At 47.5% G+C, this 21,217-nt stretch overlaps 1 protein-coding gene across 1 annotated transcript in view; it reads right to left on the bottom strand.

Moving 5' to 3' along the window:
- Positions 1–1,755: 1,755 nt before the first annotated feature.
- Positions 1,756–21,217, bottom strand: part of LOC127924268 (A disintegrin and metalloproteinase with thrombospondin motifs 17-like) — a gene marked incomplete at its 5' end in the record, with an annotated part of 79,217 nt that continues 59,755 nt past the window's right edge. The window contains 3 exons of the mRNA XM_052508831.1: positions 1,756–2,045; positions 8,106–8,180; positions 12,586–12,706. Of these exons, the coding sequence (XP_052364791.1) occupies positions 1,903–2,045; positions 8,106–8,180; positions 12,586–12,706 (339 nt within the window). The remainder of the gene's footprint in view (positions 2,046–8,105; positions 8,181–12,585; positions 12,707–21,217) is intronic.

Genomic DNA, 21,217 nt, shown 5'->3' with positions numbered 1-21,217 from the left:
CACAGTGACTTGTACATTAATATTGCATGGCCCACAGTGACTTGTACATTAATATTGCATGACCCACAGTGACTTGTACATTAATATTGCATGGCCCACAGTGACTTGTACATTAATATTGCATGACCCACAGTGACTTATACATTAATATTGCATGACCCACAGTGACTTGTACATTAATATTGCATGACCCACAGTGACTTGTACATTAATATTGCATGACCCACAGTGACTTGTACATTAATATTGCATGACCCACAGTGACTTGTACATTGATATTGCATGACCCACAGTGACTTGTACATTAATATTGCATGACCCACAGTGACTTGTACATTAATATTGCATGACCCACAGTGACTTGTACATTAATATTGCATGACCCACAGTGACTTGTACATTAATATTGCATGACCCACAGTGACTTGTACATTAATATTGCATGACCCACAGTGACTTGTACATTAATATTGCATGACCCACAGTGACTTGTACATTAATATTGCATGACCCACAGTGACTTTCTGTGCTTTCAGATTTTGTTCTTTAACTCTTCTCCAGAAAACATGCACTTCATTTAATTGAGATATTATTTAATAATTCAAGGTCCATGTACAAAGGTTTAATTTGTCTCATTTACAGTTTTTGACAATCGCTTATGTTAGGTTTTGAACTTCAGTTTAACAGTTTTGAAAAGAGTATGTAAACATGTGTAAATTGGCCTGTAGGTACATAGAGTTTTGGTGGTGGTTGTGTCTGAGGGAGAAAAGAGTATGTAAACATGTGTAAATGGGCCTGTAGGTACATAGAGTTTTGGTGGTGGTTGTGTCTGAGTGAGAAAAGAGTATGTAAACATGTGTAAATTGTCCTGTAGGTGCATAGAGTTTTGGTGGTGGTTGTGTCTGAGTGAGAAAAGAGTATGTAAACATGTGTAAATTGTCCTGTAGGTACATAGAGTTTTGGTGGTGGTTGTGTCTGAGTGAGAAAAGAGTATGTAAACATGTGTAAATTGTCCTGTAGGTGCATAGAGTTTTGGTGGTGGTTGTGTCTGAGTGAGGAAAGAGTATGTAAACATGTGTAAATTGGCCTGTAGGTACATAGAGGTTTGGTGGTGGTTGTGTCTGAGTGAGGAAAGAGTATGTAAACATGTGTAAATGTGCCTGTAGGTACATAGAGTTTGGTGGTGGTTGTGTCTGAGGGAGAAAAGAGTATGTAAACATGTGTAAATGTGCCTGTAGGTACATAGAGTTTTGGTGGTGGTTGTGTCTGAGTGAGAAAATCATTCATGACATTTGAAGATGTAGTCATTGAATGCATTTTGTGCCAAAACAATGAAACATGATCCACAGTTTAACCCACATAGACCGCTGTTGTGCTCACTGGGTGAAGAGTTTAGAAAATGGAGTATTGAGAAATGGGTCCTAACGATTGTAAAAAACTGTAATGTTTTTACCAGTATTCTTGAAAACATTTGATATATCAACATGGTTTGTTACTATGCTGAACCACAGCGCCGATAAATGACCATATCCATCCGGACCTTTGCCACCGAGGACATTTGTGTCACTGGACCGTTTCAGATAGTAGTTGAGTACCCTGCTATAGGGAATACAAGTTCACATCATTAGACAGATAATATGAACTTGTGCGGTTGTCTATAAAAGGGGTTCCCAAACTGTTTTCATCCAGGTCCCCCTTCCAGCATTAGGGAATATCCCACTCCCCCCCCTGCACACCCCTATTTCTATGGGTACAAGCACCGAAATTAAACAAACGTTGCACAACCGTCTTGTTGGCGGAGAGAGAATTTAGCAGGTTTAAAGCTTATTTCCTGCAATTCAACACATCTTGCATCATCAGATCCTCTTGTCATGTTAGTCATTATATACCTTAGAGATCTATTTATAACTTGTCTTGTTGTGTGTGTGTGTGTGTGTGTGTGTGTGTGTGTGTGTGTGTGTTACCCAGAAAGCTGTGTGAGGGCTTGTCCTCCACAACTTTGATTCTCCTAGCACCAACGGGGATGACAGCAGCCTCGATGTAACCTGTAGAAACACAAGAGAGTGAGGTGGGTGGAGCCACACCCAGACCCACACCTGGGGTGAGGAGAGGACGAGAGGTGAGGGGGGATGAGAGGAGGTGAGGAGAGGGGAAGGGGTAGTACAGACAGGGTTGGGCTGGGCTGGTTCTTTATCCAAGGTGTTAATTTGGAAAGGGTTGAAATTATTTTTCTGTGTGAAAGGCAAGGAGGAGGACAATGAAGGAAGTAGAAAGACCTTCTGTCTCTGTGTGCTGGAGCATCACACGGAGCCTGGGTTTGAAAGGAAGGATTCAACCAGAGACAGATAGGTAGGTTGTGACCCGGAGGTCACCATATTCCCTATATAGTGTGATATTTGAGACTAGAGCTCAATGAGCCCTGTATCAAAAGCATTGCACTATATTGGGAATACGGTGGCATTTGGGATTCACACATTGAGATGTACGGCTCTGAATTCAACAGGTGTCATATAAGAGACCAGGAAGTATATGTGAGCAAAATTATCCAATCATTTTGAGGATCCCACTGCATATACACTACTTCCGCTTTATGACATCACTTTTGAATCATTCATTTGATTCTAGCACAGAGATCCTATGAAATGTTCTATGGATTCCAGCCTCAACCCGACTGGGAGAGAAATCTCTGATTAGACCCTTGCCAGCCCTTCCCTCCTCACAGACATGCATCCAAGCACCCACTAGTGTTTGGGCAGTAGTGATGATACAAAGCAGCTCGTTGGTTCCCAGGCCCTCGGGTGACTGACTGTGGTCACACTGTTACTTCTGAGGCTTACACACAAATGTGTTAAAGAAGGAAACAAAAAATAGAGTGGAGAGAGATATGAAAGACCCACAGTGAGAGAGAGAAAGGGAGGGAGGGAGGGAGGGAGGGAGGGAGGGAGGGAGGGAGGGGAGGGAGGGAGGGAGGGAGGGAGGGAGGGAGGAGGGGAGAACAGAGAGAAAGGGAGGGAGGAAGAGGGAGGGAGAAGAGGAAGAACAGAGAGAAAGGGAGGGAGGGAGAGAGGGAGGGAGGGAGAAGAGGAAGAACAGACAGAAAGGGAGAGGGAGAGAGAAAGGGAGGGAGAAGAGGAAGAACAGAGAGAAAGAGATACATGAAAAGACCCCACAGTGAGAGAGAGAAAGGGAGGAGAAGGGAGGGAGGGAGGGAGGGAGGGTGAGGAGGGAGGGAGAAGAGGAAGAACAGAGAGAAAGGGAGGGAGGGAGAGAGAGAGTGGAGGGAGGGAGGGAGAAGAGGAAGAACAGAGAGAAAGGGAGGAGGGAGGGGAGGGAGGGAGAAGAGGAAGAACAGAGAGAAAGGGAGGGAGGGAGGAAGAGGAAGAACAGAGAGAAAGGGAGGGAGGGAGAGAGAGAGGGAGAAGAGGAAGAACAGAGAGAAAGGGAGGGAGGAAGAGAGAGGGAGGGAGAAGAGGAAGAACAGAGAAAGAGAAAGGGAGGGAGGGAGAGAGAGTGGGAGGGAGAAGAGGAAGAACAGAGAGAAAGGGAGGGAGGGAGGGAGAGAGAGAAAGGGAGGGAGAAGAGGAAGAACAGAGAGAAAGGGAGGGAGGGAGAGGAAGAAGGGAGAAAAGGAAGAACAGAGAGAAAGGGAGGGAGGGAGGAGGGAGGGAGAAGAGGAAGAACAGAGAGAAAGGGAGGGAGGGAAGAGAGAGGGGAGGGAGAGAGAGGAAGAACAGAGAGAAAGGGAGGGAGGAGAGGGAGGGAGGGAGAAGAGGAAGAACAGAGAGAAAGGGAGGGAGGGAGAGAGAGGGAGGGAGAAGAGGAAGAACAGAGAGAAAGGGAGGGAGGGAGAGAGAGGGGAGGGAGGGAGAAGAGGAAGAACAGAGAGAAAGAGAGGGATGGAGAGAGGGAGGGAGAAGAGGAAGAACAGAGAGAAAGGGAGGGAGGGAGAGAGAGAGTGGGAGGGAGGGAGAAGAGGAAGAACAGAGAGAAAGGGAGGGAGGAGGGAGGGGAGGGAGGGAGAAGAGGAAGAACAGAGAGAAAGGGAGGGAGGGAGAGAGGGAGGGAGGGAGAAGAGGAAGAACAGAGAGAAAGGGAGGGAGGGAGAGAGAGGGAGGGAGAAGAGGAAGAACAGAGAGAAAGGGAGGGAGGGAGAGAGAGGGAGGGAGAAGAGGAAGAACAGAGAGAAAGGGAGGGAGGGAGAGAGAGAGGGAGGGAGGGAGGGAGAAGAGGAAGAACAGAGAGAAAGGGAGGGAGGGAGAGAGAGGGAGGGAGAAGAGGAAGAACAGAGAGAAAGGGAGGGAGGGAGAGAGAGGGAGGGAGAAGAGGAAGAACAGAGAGAAAGGGAGGGAGGGAGAGAGAGGGGGGGAGAAGAGAAAGAAAAGAGAGAGAGGGAGGGAGGGAGAGAGAGAGAGGGAGGGAGGGAGAAGAACAGAGAGAAAGGGAGGGAGGGAGAGAGAGGGAGAAGAGGAAGAACAGAGAGAAAGGGAGGGAGGAGAGAGAGAGAGGGAGGGAGAAGAGGAAGAACAGAGAGAAAGGGAGGGAGGGAGAGAGAGGAGGGAGAAGAGGAAGAACAGAGAGAAAGGGAGGGAGGGAGAGAGAGAGAGGGGAGGGAGAAGAGGAAGAACAGAGAGAAAGGGAGGGAGGGAGAGAGAGAGGGAGGGAGAAGAGGAGAACAGAGAAAAGAGATACACAGAGAAGAGAGAGAGAACAAAAGAGGGATGGAGGGAGAGAGAGGGAGGGAGGGAGAAGAGGAAGAACAGAGAGAAAGGGGGAGGGAGGGAGAGAGAGAGAGGGAGGGAGGGAGAAGAGGAAGAACAGAGAGAAAGGGAGGGGAGAGAGAGGGGAGGGAGGGAGAAGAGGAAGAACAGAGAGAAAGGGAGGGAGGGGGAGAGAGAGGGAGGGAGAAGAGGAAGAACAGAGAGAAAGGGAGGGAGGGAGAGAGAGTGGGAGGGAGGGAGAAGAGGAAGAACAGAGAGAAAGGGAGGGAGAGAGAGAGAGAGGGAGAAGGGAGGAACAGAGAGAAAGGAGGGAGGGAGAGAGAGGGGAGGGAGAAGAGGAAGAACAGAGAGAAAGGGAGGGAGGGAGGGAGAGAGAGAGAGGGGAGGGAGAAGAGGAAGAACAGAGAGAAAGGGAGGGAGGGAGAGAGGGGAGGGAGAAGAGGAAGAACAGAGAGAAAGGGAGGGAGGGAGAGGGGGAGGGAAGAGGAAGAACAGAGAGAAAGGGAGGGAGGGAGGGAGGGGAGGGAGAAGAGGAAGAACAGAGAGAAAGGGAGGGAGAGAGAGATTGGGAGGGAGGGAGAAGAGGAAGAACAGAGAGAAAGGGAGGGAGGGAGAGAGAGGGAGGGAGAAGAGGAAGAACAGAGAGAAAGAGGGAAGGGAGGGAGGGAGAAGAGGAAGAACAGAGAGAAAGAGAGGGATGGAGAGAGAGGGAGGGAGAAGAGGAAGAACAGAGAGAAAGGGAGGGAGGGAGAGAGAGAGGGAGGGAGGGAGAAGAGGAAGAACAGAGAGAAAGGGAGGGAGGGAGAGAGAGAGTGGGAGGGAGGGAGAAGAGGAAGAACAGAGAGAAAGGGAGGGAGGGAGAGAGAGAGGGAGGGAGGGAGAAGAGGAAGAACAGAGAGAAAGGGAGGGAGGGGGAGAGAGAGGGAGGGAGAAGAGGAAGAACAGAGAGAAAGGGAGGGAGGGAGAGAGAGTGGGAGGGAGGGAGAAGAGGAAGAACAGAGAGAAAGGGAGGGAGAGAGAGAGAGGGAGGGAGAAGAGGAAGAACAGAGAGAAAGGGAGGGAGGGAGAGAGAGTGGGAGGGAGAAGAGGAAGAACAGAGAGAAAGGGAGGGAGGGAGGGAGAGAGAGAGAGGGAGGGAGAAGAGGAAGAACAGAGAGAAAGGGAGGGAGGGAGAGAGAGGGGAGGGAGAAGAGGAAGAACAGAGAGAAAGGGAGGGAGGGAGAGAGAGGGAGGGAGAAGAGGAAGAACAGAGAGAAAGGGAGGGAGGGAGAGAGAGAGAGGGAGGGAGAAGAGGAAGAACAGAGAGAAAGGGAGGGAGAGAGAGAGAGTGGGAGGGAGGGAGAAGAGGAAGAACAGAGAGAAAGGGAGGGAGGGAGAGAGAGGGAGGGAGAAGAGGAAGAACAGAGAGAAAGGGAGGGAGGGAGAGAGAGAGAGGGAGGGAGAAGAGGAAGAACAGAGAGAAAGGGAGGGAGGGAGAGAGAGGGAGGGAGAAGAGGAAGAACAGAGAGAGAGGGAGGGAGAGAGAGTGGGAGGGAGGGAGAAGAGGAAGAACAGAGAGAGGGGGAGGGAGAGAGAGTGGGAGGGAGAGAGAGAGAGGGAGGGAGAAGAGGAAGAACAGAGAGAAAGAGATACATCAGCGAATAAGAGAGAGAGAACAAAAGAGGGATATATAAAGAGGGGAGGAGAGGGTCTTCCATAATGTAGATAATTGCAATAGGAGGAACCCCCAACAAAATGGCACAGGTTGGGCTTTTGACCCCTGTGTAATGGGACTGTTAAGCTCTGTGGAGTCAAGAGAGACCAGGTGTGCATCCTAAATGGCACCCTATTCCCTATCTAGTGCACTACTTTTGACCAAGACCCATAGTGCCTGTAGTGCACTACAAAGGGCATAGTGTCCGTTTGAGATGCAGAACCTCCTCTCTACAATAGATCCCAAAGCACAGTATCTATACAACCGTTTCTGAGAAAATAAAATAGCTTATTCTTCCAAACTTTCACCATATATGCCTCTTTATTGTCCCAATTGTTTTTGTTTAGTTTTTTTAGTGTTACCAGACTGAGTTTGATTTATTCCTGTATCTCAAGGGGCCACATCCTAACCTGAAATCCACACGTAACAAACTTGACATCAATGCATGATTGACACCAAACTCAAGAGTTTCACACAGGTCTTACATTACAATCAAGTCCCCTCGGCCTAGTTGAGCTGCTTTGTTCTTCTTTACTGCCCCCCCACTATGTACAGACTCCCTGTGTGTACTCACCGTAGTGCCGCCCTACAGGGCTGGATCTGCAATTACCACAACCATGCTATTATCTCTTTACACAGCACACAGGAACAAGTTACGAGTAAGAAGTGTCCCTAGCCTTGACACTGATCTAAGGTCAGTTTAGCTTTCCCCCTCTAATGGTTAAGGTTAGGATTGGGGGGAGTCTAAACTGATCCTAGATCTGTGCCTACGGGCAATTTTTACCAAGAGCACCCTTTCACACAGTCAACAGGAAAACACCACAAACCACACACCCAGAAACGCTGTTAACAACAACACCCCATCGCTAAGGCCCAGAGTATTTCCTGGTCAGGTCACATGGAATGGAAAAAACTCCAGGCCCTACCCATCACCAACACCACAGGGTTATGTTGATTGCCACTCTGTATGTAGTTACTGTATACACACCATTACACACCATTACACACACAGACACACACACACTGTTCATTTACAGCCATTACTCTGGAAATGACAAGACAGGCTCTTTGCAGGCCAGACCTTAGAAACCCCAACCCATCCTCCTCTGGGCTCTCCTGGGATTAACAATATGTTCAACATTTTCAATATGATTCTTAATGATTTTGGCCATTGGAATATTGTTGTTGTTCTCTCACAACCCAGGTGGATGAGGAAGTACCACGAGGTATCCCAGTGTGTTCATCAGGAGGAGGGCTGGGAAGCCAAGCCATGCCAAGCTGTTGGGATCCACAGTGTGTGTGTGTGTGTGTGTGTGTGTGTGTGTGTGTGTGTGTGTGTGTGTGTGTGTGTGTGTGTGTGTGTGTGTGTGTGTGTGTGTGTGTGTGTGTGTGTGTGTGTGGACCATCTGCGTTTTGGCTATTGATCCCAGGAGAAGCCAAGGAGGTTTGGATCTCCCATCTACCGACGTGTACACTCCTGTCAGGGCAGGACGCACACACACACGCACGCGCGCGCGCACGCACGCACGCACGCACGCACGCACGCACGCACGCACACACACACACACACACACACACACACACACACACACACACACACACACACACACACACACACACACACACACACACACACACACACACACACACACACACACACACACACACACACACACACAGAGCAGGCATCTTACATGATAAACACTTGGGGACAGCCCTTGGTTTAGCCATCACACAGGTAGAAACCCTCTTACAGTGGCTAGAGGAGACTGGGGGTAGAGGAGTGGAGGGGGTAGGAGAGGAGAGGAGGGGGTAGGAGAGGAGGGTAGGGGGTAGGAGAGGAGAGGAGAGGAGGGGAGGGGGGAGCAGAGGAGAGGAGAGAAGGGGGAGGAGGCAGGTGGAATGGCTTTAGCAAATTTAATGAATTGGGTAAAAGGCGTTCATAATCCTGTCTTACAAATACACACATGTACACACACTGTACACACACTGTACACACTGTACACACACTGTACACACACAGTACACGCATGCACACACACTGTACACACACTGTACACACACTGTACACACACACTGTACACACTGTAAACACACTGTACACACACTGTACACACACACTGTACACACTGTACACACTGTACACACACACACACACACACACTATATACACACTGTACACACACACAGTACATACACACACTGTACATACCCTCTTCATTGCTCTTGTCTTCATTCTCACTTTCTCTCCATCTCTCAATCACACACACACACACGCACACACACACACACACACACACACACACACACACACACACACACACACACACACACACACACACACACACACACACACACACACACACACGCTTGTTCACACTGCCATTACAGTGTGTCAGAGTTGTGTTTGAACGGCCAATGTTATCTTAAGGTTAGAATAAAAATTCCTGCTTTTGTCCAGAATGAATGGTCAGAGTGTTGTAGATTAGAGTAGTGGCCTGAGGACACACACTTAATGTGTTGTGAAAAGTGTTATGTAATGTCATGTAATATTTTTATTGCATATCTCTGCCTTAATGTTGCTGAATCCCAGGAAGAGTAGCTGCTGCCTTGACAGGAACTAATGGGGTTCCTAAATAAAACCCAGGAAGAGTAGCTGGTGTCTTGGCAGGAACTAATGGGGATCCATAATAAATCCCAGGAAGAGTAGCTGCTGCCTTGACAGGAACTAATGGGGTTCCTAAATAAAACCCAGGCAGAGTAGCTGGTGTCTTGGCAGGAACTAATGGGGATCCATAATAAACCCCAGGAAGAGTAGCTGGTGTCTTGGCAGGAACTAATGGGGATCCATAATAAACCCCAGGAAGAGTAGCTGGTGTCTTGGCAGGAACTAATGGGGATCCATAATAAACCCCAGGCAGAGTAGCTGGTGTCTTGGCAGGAACTAATGGGGATCCATAATAAACCCCAGGTAGAGTAGCTGCTGCCTTGACAGGAACTAATGGGGATCCATAATAAACCCCAGGAAGAGTAGCTGGTGTCTTGGCAGGAACTAATGGGGATCCATAATAAACCCCAGGAAGAGTAGCTGGTGTCTTGGCAGGAACTAATGGGGATCCATAATAAACCCCAGGAAGAGTAGCTGGTGTCTTGGCAGGAACTAATGGGGATCCATAATAAACCCCAGGAAGAGTAGCTGGTGTCTTGGCAGGAACTAATGGGGATCCATAATAAACCCCAGGAAGAGTAGCTGGTGTCTTGGCAGGAACTAATGGGGATCCATAATAAACCCCAGGAAGAGTAGCTGGTGTCTTGGCAGGAACTAATGGGGATCCATAATAAACCCCAGGAAGAGTAGCTGGTGTCTTGGCAGGAACTAATGGGGATCCATAATAAACCCCAGGAAGAGTAGCTGGTGTCTTGGCAGGAACTAATGGGGATCCATAATAAACCCCAGGAAGAGTAGCTGCTGTCTTACAATGGGGATCCATAATAAACCCCAGGAAGAGTAGCTTGGACAGGAACTAATGGGGATCCATAATAAACCCCAGGAAGAGTAGCTGGTGTCTTGGCAGGAACTAATGGGGATCCATAATAAACCCCAGGAAGAGTAGCTGGTGTCTTGGCAGGAACTAATGGGGATCCATAATAAACCCCAGGAAGAGTAGCTGGTGTCTTGGCAGGAACTAATGGGGATCCATAATAAACCCCAGGAAGAGTAGCTGCTGCCTTGACAGGAACTAATGGGGATCCAAATAAACCCCAGGAAGAGTAGCTGGTGTCTTGGCAGGAACTAATGGGGATCCATAATAAACCCCAGGAAGAGTAGCTGGTGTCTTGGCAGGAACTAATGGGGATCCATAATAAACCCCAGGAAGAGTAGCTGGTGTCTTGACAGGAACTAATGGGGATCCATAACAAACCCCAGGCAGAGTAGCTGGTGTCTTGGCAGGAACTAATGGGGACCCATAATAAACCCCAGGAAGAGTAGCTGGTGTCTTGGCAGGAACTAATGGGGATCCATAATAAACCCCAGGAAGAGTAGCTGGTGTCTTGGCAGGAACTAATGGGGATCCATAATAAACCCCAGGAAGAGTAGCTGGTGTCTTGGCAGGAACTAATGGGGATCCATAATAAACCCCAGGAAGAGTAGCTGGTGTCTTGGCAGGAACTAATGGGGACCCATAATAAACCCCAGGTAGAAGCTGCTGCCTTGACAGGAACTAATGGGGATCCATAATAAACCCCAGGAAGAGTAGCTGGTGTCTTGGCAGGAACTAATGGGGATCCATAATAAACCCCAGGAAGAGTAGCTGGTGTCTTGGCAGGAACTAATGGGGATCCATAATAAACCCCAGGAAGAGTAGCTGCTGTCTTGACAGGAACTAATGGGGATCCATAATAAACCCCAGGAAGAGTAGCTGGTGTCTTGGCAGGAACTAATGGGGATCCATAATAAACCCCAGGAAGAGTAGCTGGTGTCTTGGCAGGAACTAATGGGGATCCATAATAAACCCCAGGAAGAGTAGCTGGTGTCTTGACAGGAACTAATGGGGATCCATAATAAACCCCAGGTAGAGTAGCTGGTGTCTTGACAGGAACTAATGGGGACCCATAATAAACCCCAGGAAGAGTAGCTGGTGTCTTGGCAGGAACTAATGGGGATCCATAATAAACCCCAGGAAGAGTAGCTGGTGTCTTGACAGGAACTAATGGGGATCCATAATAAACCCCAGGTAGAGTAGCTGGTGTCTTGGCAGGAACTAATGGGGATCCATAATAAACCCCAGGAAGAGTAGCTGGTGTCTTGACAGGAACTAATGGGGATCCATAATAAACCCCAGGAAGAGTAGCTGGTGTCTTGACAGGAACTAATGGGGATCCATAATAAACCCCAGGAAGAGTAGCTGGTGTCTTGACAGGAACTAATGGGGATCCATAATAAACCCCAGGAAGAGTAGCTGGTGTCTTGACAGGAACTAATGGGGATCTATAATAAACCCCAGGAAGAGTAGCTGGTGTCTTGACAGGAACTAATGGGGATCCATAATAAATACAAATAAAAAGAAAAGAGGAAAGCTTCTGTCCTTCAGCGGCATTACAATCAGACCATCTGCACGCCTTTTAGTAGGTCAACACACACACACACACACACACACACACACACACACACACACACACACACACACACACACACACACACACACACACACACACACACACACACACACACACACACACACACACACACACACACACACACACACACAGGCCTCAAGCCATTAAAAGGGAATAATGGGGTGTTATCTTGTAATTAAAACCCAACGGGTCTCTATTCAGACTAACGTTCGGCCTTAAATGCCATTTCTAGTGCTCTGGCTGTGAAACTGAACTTTACCTATGGGGGACAGATGCACCGGTGTGTGTGTGTATTACATGCTTAGTGATACTGGAGGGCTACAGATATCCCAGATACCCTAGTGTTTGTAGGGTACCTTGCTAAGATTGTTCCCGGTGACTTTCCACCAGAGGTTAAATGCCTTAAAGGGATACTTGGGGATTTAGGCAATTTATCTAGGATGCTAGCAGATACTCATAGACCTCTTGTCATGAGGCTACCGCTAGTTAGCATTGGCTCGCGAAACTACCTCTAACTTCTTTCTTACTGAACACAGAAACATAAAAATAGTATCCACAAGTAGATACAGGGCCTCAAAATTACACTCTGGCTCTATTTTCAATACATTAATGTGTGGCTTCCTCCAGAGAAAAGTTGACAAAAATGTCATGCGCTCTGCTAGCGGTAGCCAACAGTAATGCGTCCAGTGTAGCAGGTAAAGACTGACAGCCCAATGTAACTCTAACTGGTGTACACCAAATCTGTCCTCTTCATCTTTGCCTGTCATTTCTGACCTCTCTTTTAGTGGAGTAGGACTAATAACCTACACTCATCCATTTTCCATTCTGTTCCCATCAGGGTCATGTTCATTAAGCACCAACCGGAAGAAAATAGACAGACACAGGGAAGGATTAGCTGGACTTAACTAAAGCTCATTTTATATTTCTGTTGCAAAATGTTTGAACACGTTTTCCATTGTGTGCCATTATGAACACGATCCAGATATTCCCAACTGAAAAAGACATATTTAGAACTTCCCCCAACCCAGTACTCACCCCTGCCCTTGGTGTGGTTGAAGTCTCCCTTGACTATCTTACAGGAGTGTCCGTCTCCGCTACACACCCCACAGCGGTCCTCCTTGGCTGACGAGCCGATGATGCCATCGCAGCCGATGTTCTGCAGACAGTAAGTAGACAACTTAACAAAATAAAGTACACAGGAAGTACTTAACATCAAGGAGTATACAGGCTACGTCCCAATTATTTATCCTTCCTAGCAAAGTGTCCTTTCAATGGTTTAAGAAGGATGGAAGGTGTAAACTATGCTTTTAGATGTGTAGGAAGTAGTAGACAATAGTACACGTCAGGAGAAGGTAGGATATATTGATTGGGATGCAACCGCACTCTAATGAAGACCATCTCTGAATAAACACGGACCGTACTGTCGGTCTACTCCTGGACTGCACTCTAATGAAGACCATCTCTGAATAAACACGGGCCGTACTGTCGGTCTACTCCTGGACTGCATTCTAATGAAGACCATCTCTGAATAAACACGGACCGTACTGTCGGTCTACTCCTGGACTGCATTCTAATGAAGACCATCTCTGAATAAACACGGACCGTACTGTCGGTCTACTCCTGGACTGCACTCTAATGAAGACCATCTCTGAATAAACACGGGCCGTACTGTCGGTCTACTCCTGGACTGCATTCTAATGAAGACCATCTCTGAATAAACACGGACCGTACTGTCGGTCTACTCCTGGACTGCATTCTAATGAAGACCATCTCTGAATAAACACGGACCGTACTGTCGGTCTACTCCTGGACTGCATTCTAATGAAGACCATCTCTGAATAAACACGGGCCGTACTGTCGGTCTACTCCTGGACTGCATTCTAATGAAGACCATCTCTGAATAAACACGGACCGTACTGTCGGTCTACTCCTGGACTGCATTCTAATGAAGACCATCTCTGAATAAACACGGACCGTACTGTCGGTCTACTCCTGGACTGCATTCTAATGAAGACCATCTCTGAATAAACACGGGCCGTACTGTCGGTCTACTCCTGGACTGCATTCTAATGAAGACCATCTCTGAATAAACACGGACCGTACTGTCGGTCTACTCCTGGACTGCATTCTAATGAAGACCATCTCTGAATAAACACGGACCGTACTGTCGGTCTACTCCTGGACTGCATTCTAATGAAGACCATCTCTGAATAAACACGGACCGTACTGTCGGTCTACTCCTGGACTGCATTCTAATGAAGACCATCTCTGAATAAACACGGACCGTACTGTCGGTCTACTCCTGGACTGCATTCTAATGAAGACCATCTCTGAATAAACACGGACCGTACTGTCGGTCTACTCCTGGAATTCTGAAAGACCATCTCTGAATAAACACGGACCGTACTGTCGGTCTACTCCTGAACTGCATTCTAATGAAGACCATCTCTGAATAAACACGGACCGTACTGTCGGTCTACTCCTGGACTGCATTCTAATGAAGACCATCTCTGAATAAACACGGACCGTACTGTCGGTCTACTCCTGGACTGCATTCTGATGAAGACCATCTCTGAATAAACACGGACCGTACTGTCGGTCTACTCCTGGACTGCATTCTAATGAAGACCATCTCTGAATAAACACGGACCGTACTGTCGGTCTACTCCTGGACTGCATTCTAATGAAGACCATCTGAATAAACACGGACCGTACTGTCGGTCTACTCCTGGACTGCATTCTAATGAAGACCATCTCTGAATAAACACGGACCGTACTGTCGGTCTACTCCTGGACTGCATTCTAATGAAGACCATCTCTGAATAAACACGGACCGTACTGTCGGTCTACTCCTGGACTGCATTCTAATGAAGACCATCTCTGAATAAACACGGACCGTACTGTCGGTCTACTCCTGGACTGCATTCTAATGAAGACCATCTCTGAATAAACACGGACCGTACTGTCGGTCTACTCCTGGACTGCACTCTGACTCCAAAACAATGCTAGTGAAATAGGAAAAGGTTGTTCCGATCCTCTCTAACTCACTCCCCTCCCCTCACTGACTTCTCATCATGGATTTGAAACTATTAGATAGATGTACAAAACATCCCAATAGCTCCATCTAGTATGTCTGATAGAGTAGAGAGGAACTGCCACCTATTCAATCCTCTCAGATCTTCAAGGGCCAGTCAATAAGGACAGAGGAAGCAGAGGGACTTGGAGAATCAGGGCCTTTATTCATAGTAGGAGTGCTGATCTAGGATCAGTTCCCCCTGCCTGTATAATTAGTATGTAAAAGGAAGAAACATTATGAATACAGCCCAGAACACTGTGGTCCATGGTGAAACAGAAAGAGAGGCTATAATACGTTCAGACATCCAAGGCCAGTGATATTAGTCTAGATTCACCAGGACATAACCTATTGTATGTTTAGGGATTGTTTAATCCTTCCCAGCAATGATCACAGAGTTAAATCAGCTGTGTACTCACAAACAACTCCAATTACCCAAAGCCATTTACACTCCCAAGCAGCACAAACAGTAAAACACAAACAAGAATATTTACACACCAACAGACATATGAACGCACACACATGCATGCACAAACACATAAACACAGTCAGTCCTTGTGTGTGGAGTGTGTGTGTGTGTGTGTGTTGTTTCCTGGACTGCCTGAGTCAGTAATACGCTGAATACTCTGTAGAAAATCCAATCTGTACATCTGGATCATAGGAACACACACACACACACACACACACACACACACACACACACACACACACACACACACACACACACACACACACACACACACACACACACACACACACACACACACACACTCTGGACAATTTTTGCTGAAACAGACTACGAACATATGGACACAGAGAATCTGGACCAAGATTGACTTTTGCTAATTCAGTGAGGCAGCAGTAGCATCATGTGGGTCTCCATTCTTACCCAGCAGCCTTTAGGCTTCTCTTCTGACAAGACTGAGTGTGTTTTCACAACATTTCTGATTTTCTCTCTCTGTCCCCTCTCTGTGATGCTGTTTTCACAGCATTCCTAAATTTCATACAGCGTAGCTTAGCATAACATCAACACTTCCCCCTCTCTCCCCCTCCTCTTTCTCTCTCTCTCCTGTTTCTCTGTTTCTCTCTCTCTCTCCTCTTTCTCTGTTTCTCTCTCTCTCTCCTCTTTCTCTGTTTCTCTCTCATCTTTCTCTGTTTCTCTCTCGCTCTCCTCTTTCTCTCTCCTCTTACTCTGTTTTGCTTTCTCTCCTCTTTCTCTCTGTCTCCTGTTTCTCTCTCTCTCTCTTTCTCTCTTTCTCTGTTTCTCTCTCTCTCTCCTCTTTCTCTGTTTCTCTCTCTCATCTTTCTCTGTTTCTCTCTCTCTCTCTTTCTTTCTCTCTCCTGTTTCTCTCTCTCTCTCCTCTTTCTCTGTTTATCTCTCATCTTTCTCTGTTTCTCTCTCTCTCCTCTTTCTCTTTCTCTGTTTCTTTCTCTCTCTCCTCTTTCTCTGTTTCTCTCTCTCATCTTTCTCTGTTTCTTTCTCTCCTGTTTCTCTCTCTCTCTCTCTTTCTCTGTTTCTCTCTCATCTTTCTCTGTTTCTCTCTCCTCTTTCTGTCTCTCTCTCTCTGTTTCTCTCTCTCCTCTTCTTTCTCTGTTTCTCTCTTCTTTCTCTGTTTCTCTCTCTCTCCTCTTTCTGTCTCTCTCTCTCTCTCTCTCTCTCTCTCTCTCTCTCTCTCTCTCTCTCTCTCTCTCTCTCGCTCTCCTGTTTCTCTGTTTCTCTCTCTCTCTCCTCTTTCTCTGTTTCTCTTCGCTCTCTCTTTCTCTCTCTCTCCTGTTTCTCTCTCTCTCTCCTCTTTCTCTCTCCTCTTACTCTGTTTTGCTTTCTCTCTCTTTCTCTCTCTCTCTGTTTCTCTCTCTCTCTCCTCTTTCTCTGTTTCTCTCTCTCTCTCTCTTTCTCTGTTTCTCTCTCTCTCCTCTTTCTCTGTTCCTCTCTCTCTCTCCTCTTTCTCTCTCTCTCCTGTTTCTCTCTCTCTCTCCTCTTTCTCTGTTTCTCTCTCATCTTTCTCTGTTTCTCTCTCTCTCCTCTTTCTCTCTCTCTCCTGTTTCTTTCTCTCTCTCCTCTTTCTCTGTTTCTCTCTCTCATCTTTCTCTGTTTCTCTCTCTCTCTCTTTCTCTTTCTCTGTTTCTCTCTCATCTTTCTCTGTTTCTCTCTCCTCTTTCTCTCTCTCTCTCTCCTGTTTCTCTCTCTCCTCTTTCTCTGTTTCTCTCTCCTCTTTCTCTGTTTCTCTCTCTCTCCTCTTTCTCTGTCTCTCTCTCTCTCTCTCTCTCTTTCTCTGTTTCTCTCTCTCTCTCTCTCTCTCTCTCTCTCTCTCTCTCTCTCTCTCTCCTCTTTCTCTGTTTCTCTCTCTCTCTCTCTCTCTCTCTCTCTCTCTCTCTCTCTCTCTCTCTCGCTCTCCTCTTTCTCTGTTTCTCTCTCTCTCCTCTTTCTCTCTCTCTCCTCTCTCTCCTCTCTCTCTCCTCTTTCTCTGTTTCTCTGTTTCTCTTTCTCTCTCATCTTACTCCGTTTTGCTTTCTCTCCTCTTTCTCCATTTCAATTCAATTCAAGGGGCTTTATTTCTCTCTCCTCTTTCTCTGTTTCTCTCTCTCTCCATTTCTCTCTCTCCTCTTTCTCCGGGGGGGTGGGAGGGCTGAGAGAGAGGGGGAGAGAGGGGGAGACACAGAGAGCGAGACAGAGACAGAGAGGGTGGAGAGAGACTTATTCCTCTTGTTACCTACATCCAGATGATGATAAATACGTAGCAAAAGAAAAGCTGAGGAGAAGAAGGAAGGAAACCGAAGGAGAAGACAGGAGAGGAATAGGAAGGGTGGAAGAGGAGGATACATACAGATGAGACGAATAGGAGGAGGAAAGAGGAGGGTACAGAGAGAAGAGAGGAATAGGAAGGGTGGAAGAGGAGGATACATACAGATGAGACGAATAGGAGGAGGAAAGAGGAGGGTACAGAGAGAAGAGAGGCAAGAGGAGGATACAGAGAGAGGAGAGGAAGAGGAGGAGAAAAGAGGAGGATACAGAGAGAGGAGAGGAAGAGGAGGAGGAAAGAGGAGGATACAGAGAGAGGAGACTAATAGGAGGAGGAAAGAGGAGGATACAGAGAAGGAGACTAATAGGAGGAAAGAGGAGGATACAGAGAGAGGAGAGGAAAGAGGAGGATACAGAGAGAGGAGAGGAAAGAGGAGGATACAGAGAGAGGAGACTAATAGGAGGAGGAAAGAGGAGGATACAGAGAGAGGAGAGGAAAGAGGAGGATACAGAGAGAGGAGACTAATAGGAGGAGGAAAGAGGAGGATACAGAGAGAGGAGAGGAAAGAGGAGGATACAGACAGGTGAGACGAATAGGAGGAAAGAGGAGGGTACAGAGGAGTGAGGAGGATACCTGGTCGTGCTGCTGCTCCAGTTTCAACTGTTCTGCCTGCGGCTATGGAACCCGAACCTGTTCACCGGACGTGCTACCTGTCCCAGACCTGCTGTTTTCAACTCTCTAGAGACAGCAGGAGTGGTAGAGATACTCTGAATGATCAGCTATGAAAAGCCAACTGACATTTACTCCTGAGGTGCTGACTTGTTGCACCCTCTACAACTCCTGTGATTATTATTATTTGACCCTGCCGGTTATCTATGAACATTTGAACATCTTGGCCATGTTCTGTTGTAATTTCAACCTGGCACAGGCAGAAGAGGACTGGCCACCCCTCATAGCCTGGTTCCTCTCTAGGTTTCTTCCTAGGTTCTGGTCTTTCTAGGGAGTTTTTCGTAGACACTGTGCTTCTACATCTGCATTGCTTGCTGTTTGGGATTTTAGGCTGGGTTTCTGTACAGCACTTTGTGACATCAGCTGATGTAAGAAGGGCTTTATAAATACATTTCATTGGATAAGAGGGGAAAGAGGAGGTTACAGAGAGAGGAGAGGAAAGAGGAGGAAAGAGAAGGATACAGAGAGAGGAGAGGAAAGAGGAGGATACAGAGAGAGGAGAGGAAAGAGGAGGAAAGAGGAGGATACAGAGAGAGGAGGGGAAAGAGGAGGAAAGAGAAGGATACAGAGAGAGGAGAGGAGGAACAGAGGAGGAAAGAGAGAGGATTACAGAGAGAGGAGAGGAAAGAGGAGGAAAGAGAAGGATACAGAGAGAGGAGGAAAGAGGAGGAAAGAGGAGGAAAGAGGAGGAAAGAGGAGGAGAGGAGAGATAGAGAGAGAGGAGAGAGAGGAAAGAGGAGGAAAGAGGAGGATACAGAGAGAGGAGAGGAAAGAGGAGGAAAGAGAAGGATACAGAGAGAGGAGAGGAAAGAGGAGGATACAGAGAGAGGAGAGGAAAGAGGAGGAAAGAGGAGGATACAGAGAGAGGAGAGGAAAGAGGAGGAAAGAGGAGGATACAGAGAGAGGAGAGAAAAGAGGAGGAAAGAGGAGGATACAGAGAGAGGAGAGGAAAGAGGAGGATACAGAGAGAGGAGAGAAAAGAGGAGGAAAGAGGAGGATACAGAGAGAGGAGAGGAAAGAGGAGGAAAGAGGAGGAAAAAGAGGAGGAAGGAGAGGAGGAAAGAGAAGGATACAGAGAGAGGAGAGAAAGAGGAGGAAAGAGGAGGATACAGAGAGAGGAGAGGAAAGAGGAAGAAACAGAGAGAGAAGGGGGAAGAGAGAGGATACAGAGAGAGGAGAGGAAAGAGGAGGATACAGAGAGAGGAGAGGAAAGAGGGAGGAAAGAGGAGGATACAGAGAGAGGAAAGAGGAAAGAGGAGGAAAGAGGAGGATACAGAGAGAGGAGAGGAAAAGAGGAGGAAAGAGGAGGATACAGAGAGAGGAGAGGAAAGAGAGGAAAGGATACAGAGAGAGGAGAAAAGAGGGGGAAAGGAAGGAGAGAGAGGAGGAAAGAGGAGGAAAGAGAGAGGAGAGGAAAGAGGAGGATACAGAGAGAGGAGAGGAAAGAGAGGAGGATACAGAGAGAGGAGAGAAAGAGGAGGAAAGAGGAGGATACAGAGAGAGGAGAGGAAAGAGGAGGAAAGAGGAGGATACAGAGAGAGGAGAGAGAAAGAAAAGGGAGGATACAGAGAGAGGAGAGAAAGAGGAGGAAAGGAAAGAGGAGAGATACAGAGGATGGAGAGGGAAAAGAGGAGGATACAGAGAGAGGAGAGAAAAGAGGAGGAAAGAGGAGGGAACAGAGGAGGATACAGAGAGAAGGAGAGGAGGAAAGAGGAGGATACAGAGAGAGAGAGAGGAAAGAGGAAAGAGGAGGATACAGAGAGAGAGATGAAAGAGGAGGATACAGAGAGAGGAGAGGAAAGAGGGAGGGTTACAGAGAGAGGAAAGAGGAGGAAAGAGGAGGAAAAAGGAGGTTACAGAGAGAGGATACAGAGAGAGGAGAGAAAAGAGGAGCAAAGAGGAGGGTACAAGTTTTACATTGTAAATGTAAGGCAAAACACTTTTTATGGCCTGGAATCACAGCAACAGAAAATATTAATTATTATGTGAATTATAATTAGTGGACATATCTGTAGGGGTTGATACATTTGTCGGGTGTAAATTACGAACTTTAGAAGCCTTTTTAAACCTCAAACACCTCAAAAGTTATCCTGCAACAGGGTGATCAAATTAAGATCCTATATCTGTAGAGAATGGAGACCTGCACACTGACCAGCGCTTCCTCTGTGTTTCTGTGCAATGTTTCACTTGGAAGTCATCGTCAGGCGTAAAAGACCAAACCATTTAGATTTGACATTTAGAAGCGGCTGATGTATGTGGCATATGAACTGCTCTGCCATTTACATGAAACCAGTTGCGCAGCATTGTGACAAGAGCAAGTGAGAAGCATTATATTCCTTCACCTTTTCCTCATCGACATCACATCTGACTCAGCCATGGCTCTGAGAGCATTCACCCTGCTAATGCTCTCTCTGCTCCACCAGTGTGTCCCTCACCCACTCAGCCTGGGACGAATAATGAACTTCAGCTCCTCCCAGTACCAGTCTACCTCATCCCAGACGAGGTGTATGTCATCCCCCAGAAGCTCACCGGTGTCGAGACTCATTCAGAAAGTCATCTGTACTCAGCTGGAGCATCACAGTTCCACGTCTCAATCCATCAATGGGGCGGCAGGTAGGCTAGTGGTTAAGAGCATTGGGCCACTAGGGTCTCCCAGTGGCGCAGGATCTGTGTTACTACAGATCCTGGTTCGATACCAGGCTGTGTTCCGAGTTAGAGGAGGGTTTGGCCGGCCGGGATGTCCTTGTCCTATCGCGCTCTGGAGACTCCTGTGGTGGGCGCATGCAAGCTGACACGGTTGCCAGGTGTACAGTGTTTCCTCCGACACATTGGTGCAGCTGGCTTCTGGGTTAAGCGTGCTTGGCGGGGTTGTGTTTTGGAGGACGCACGGCTCTTGACCTTAACCTCTCCCTAGTCCGTACGGGAGTCGCAGTGATGGGACAAGACTGTAACTACCAATTGGGGAGAAAAAAGACTGTAAAATGTTTTTATAACATTTTTTATAAATGAGTATTGGGCCAGTAACCGAAAGGACCCCCAACCATGCGCTTTGACAAGCATTGGCCTGTGGGGGAATCTAGTTGCCTACCCCTACTGTGGACTGTAGGCTAAGTGGACTGTGGAC

The sequence above is a fragment of the Oncorhynchus keta genome, unplaced genomic scaffold (assembly GCF_023373465.1).
Source record: "Oncorhynchus keta strain PuntledgeMale-10-30-2019 unplaced genomic scaffold, Oket_V2 Un_contig_3897_pilon_pilon, whole genome shotgun sequence".
NCBI classification, from domain to species: domain Eukaryota; kingdom Metazoa; phylum Chordata; class Actinopteri; order Salmoniformes; family Salmonidae; genus Oncorhynchus; species Oncorhynchus keta.
The sequence above is the reverse complement of the archived record's forward strand: the minus strand, read 5'-3'. Positions and strand labels throughout refer to the sequence as shown.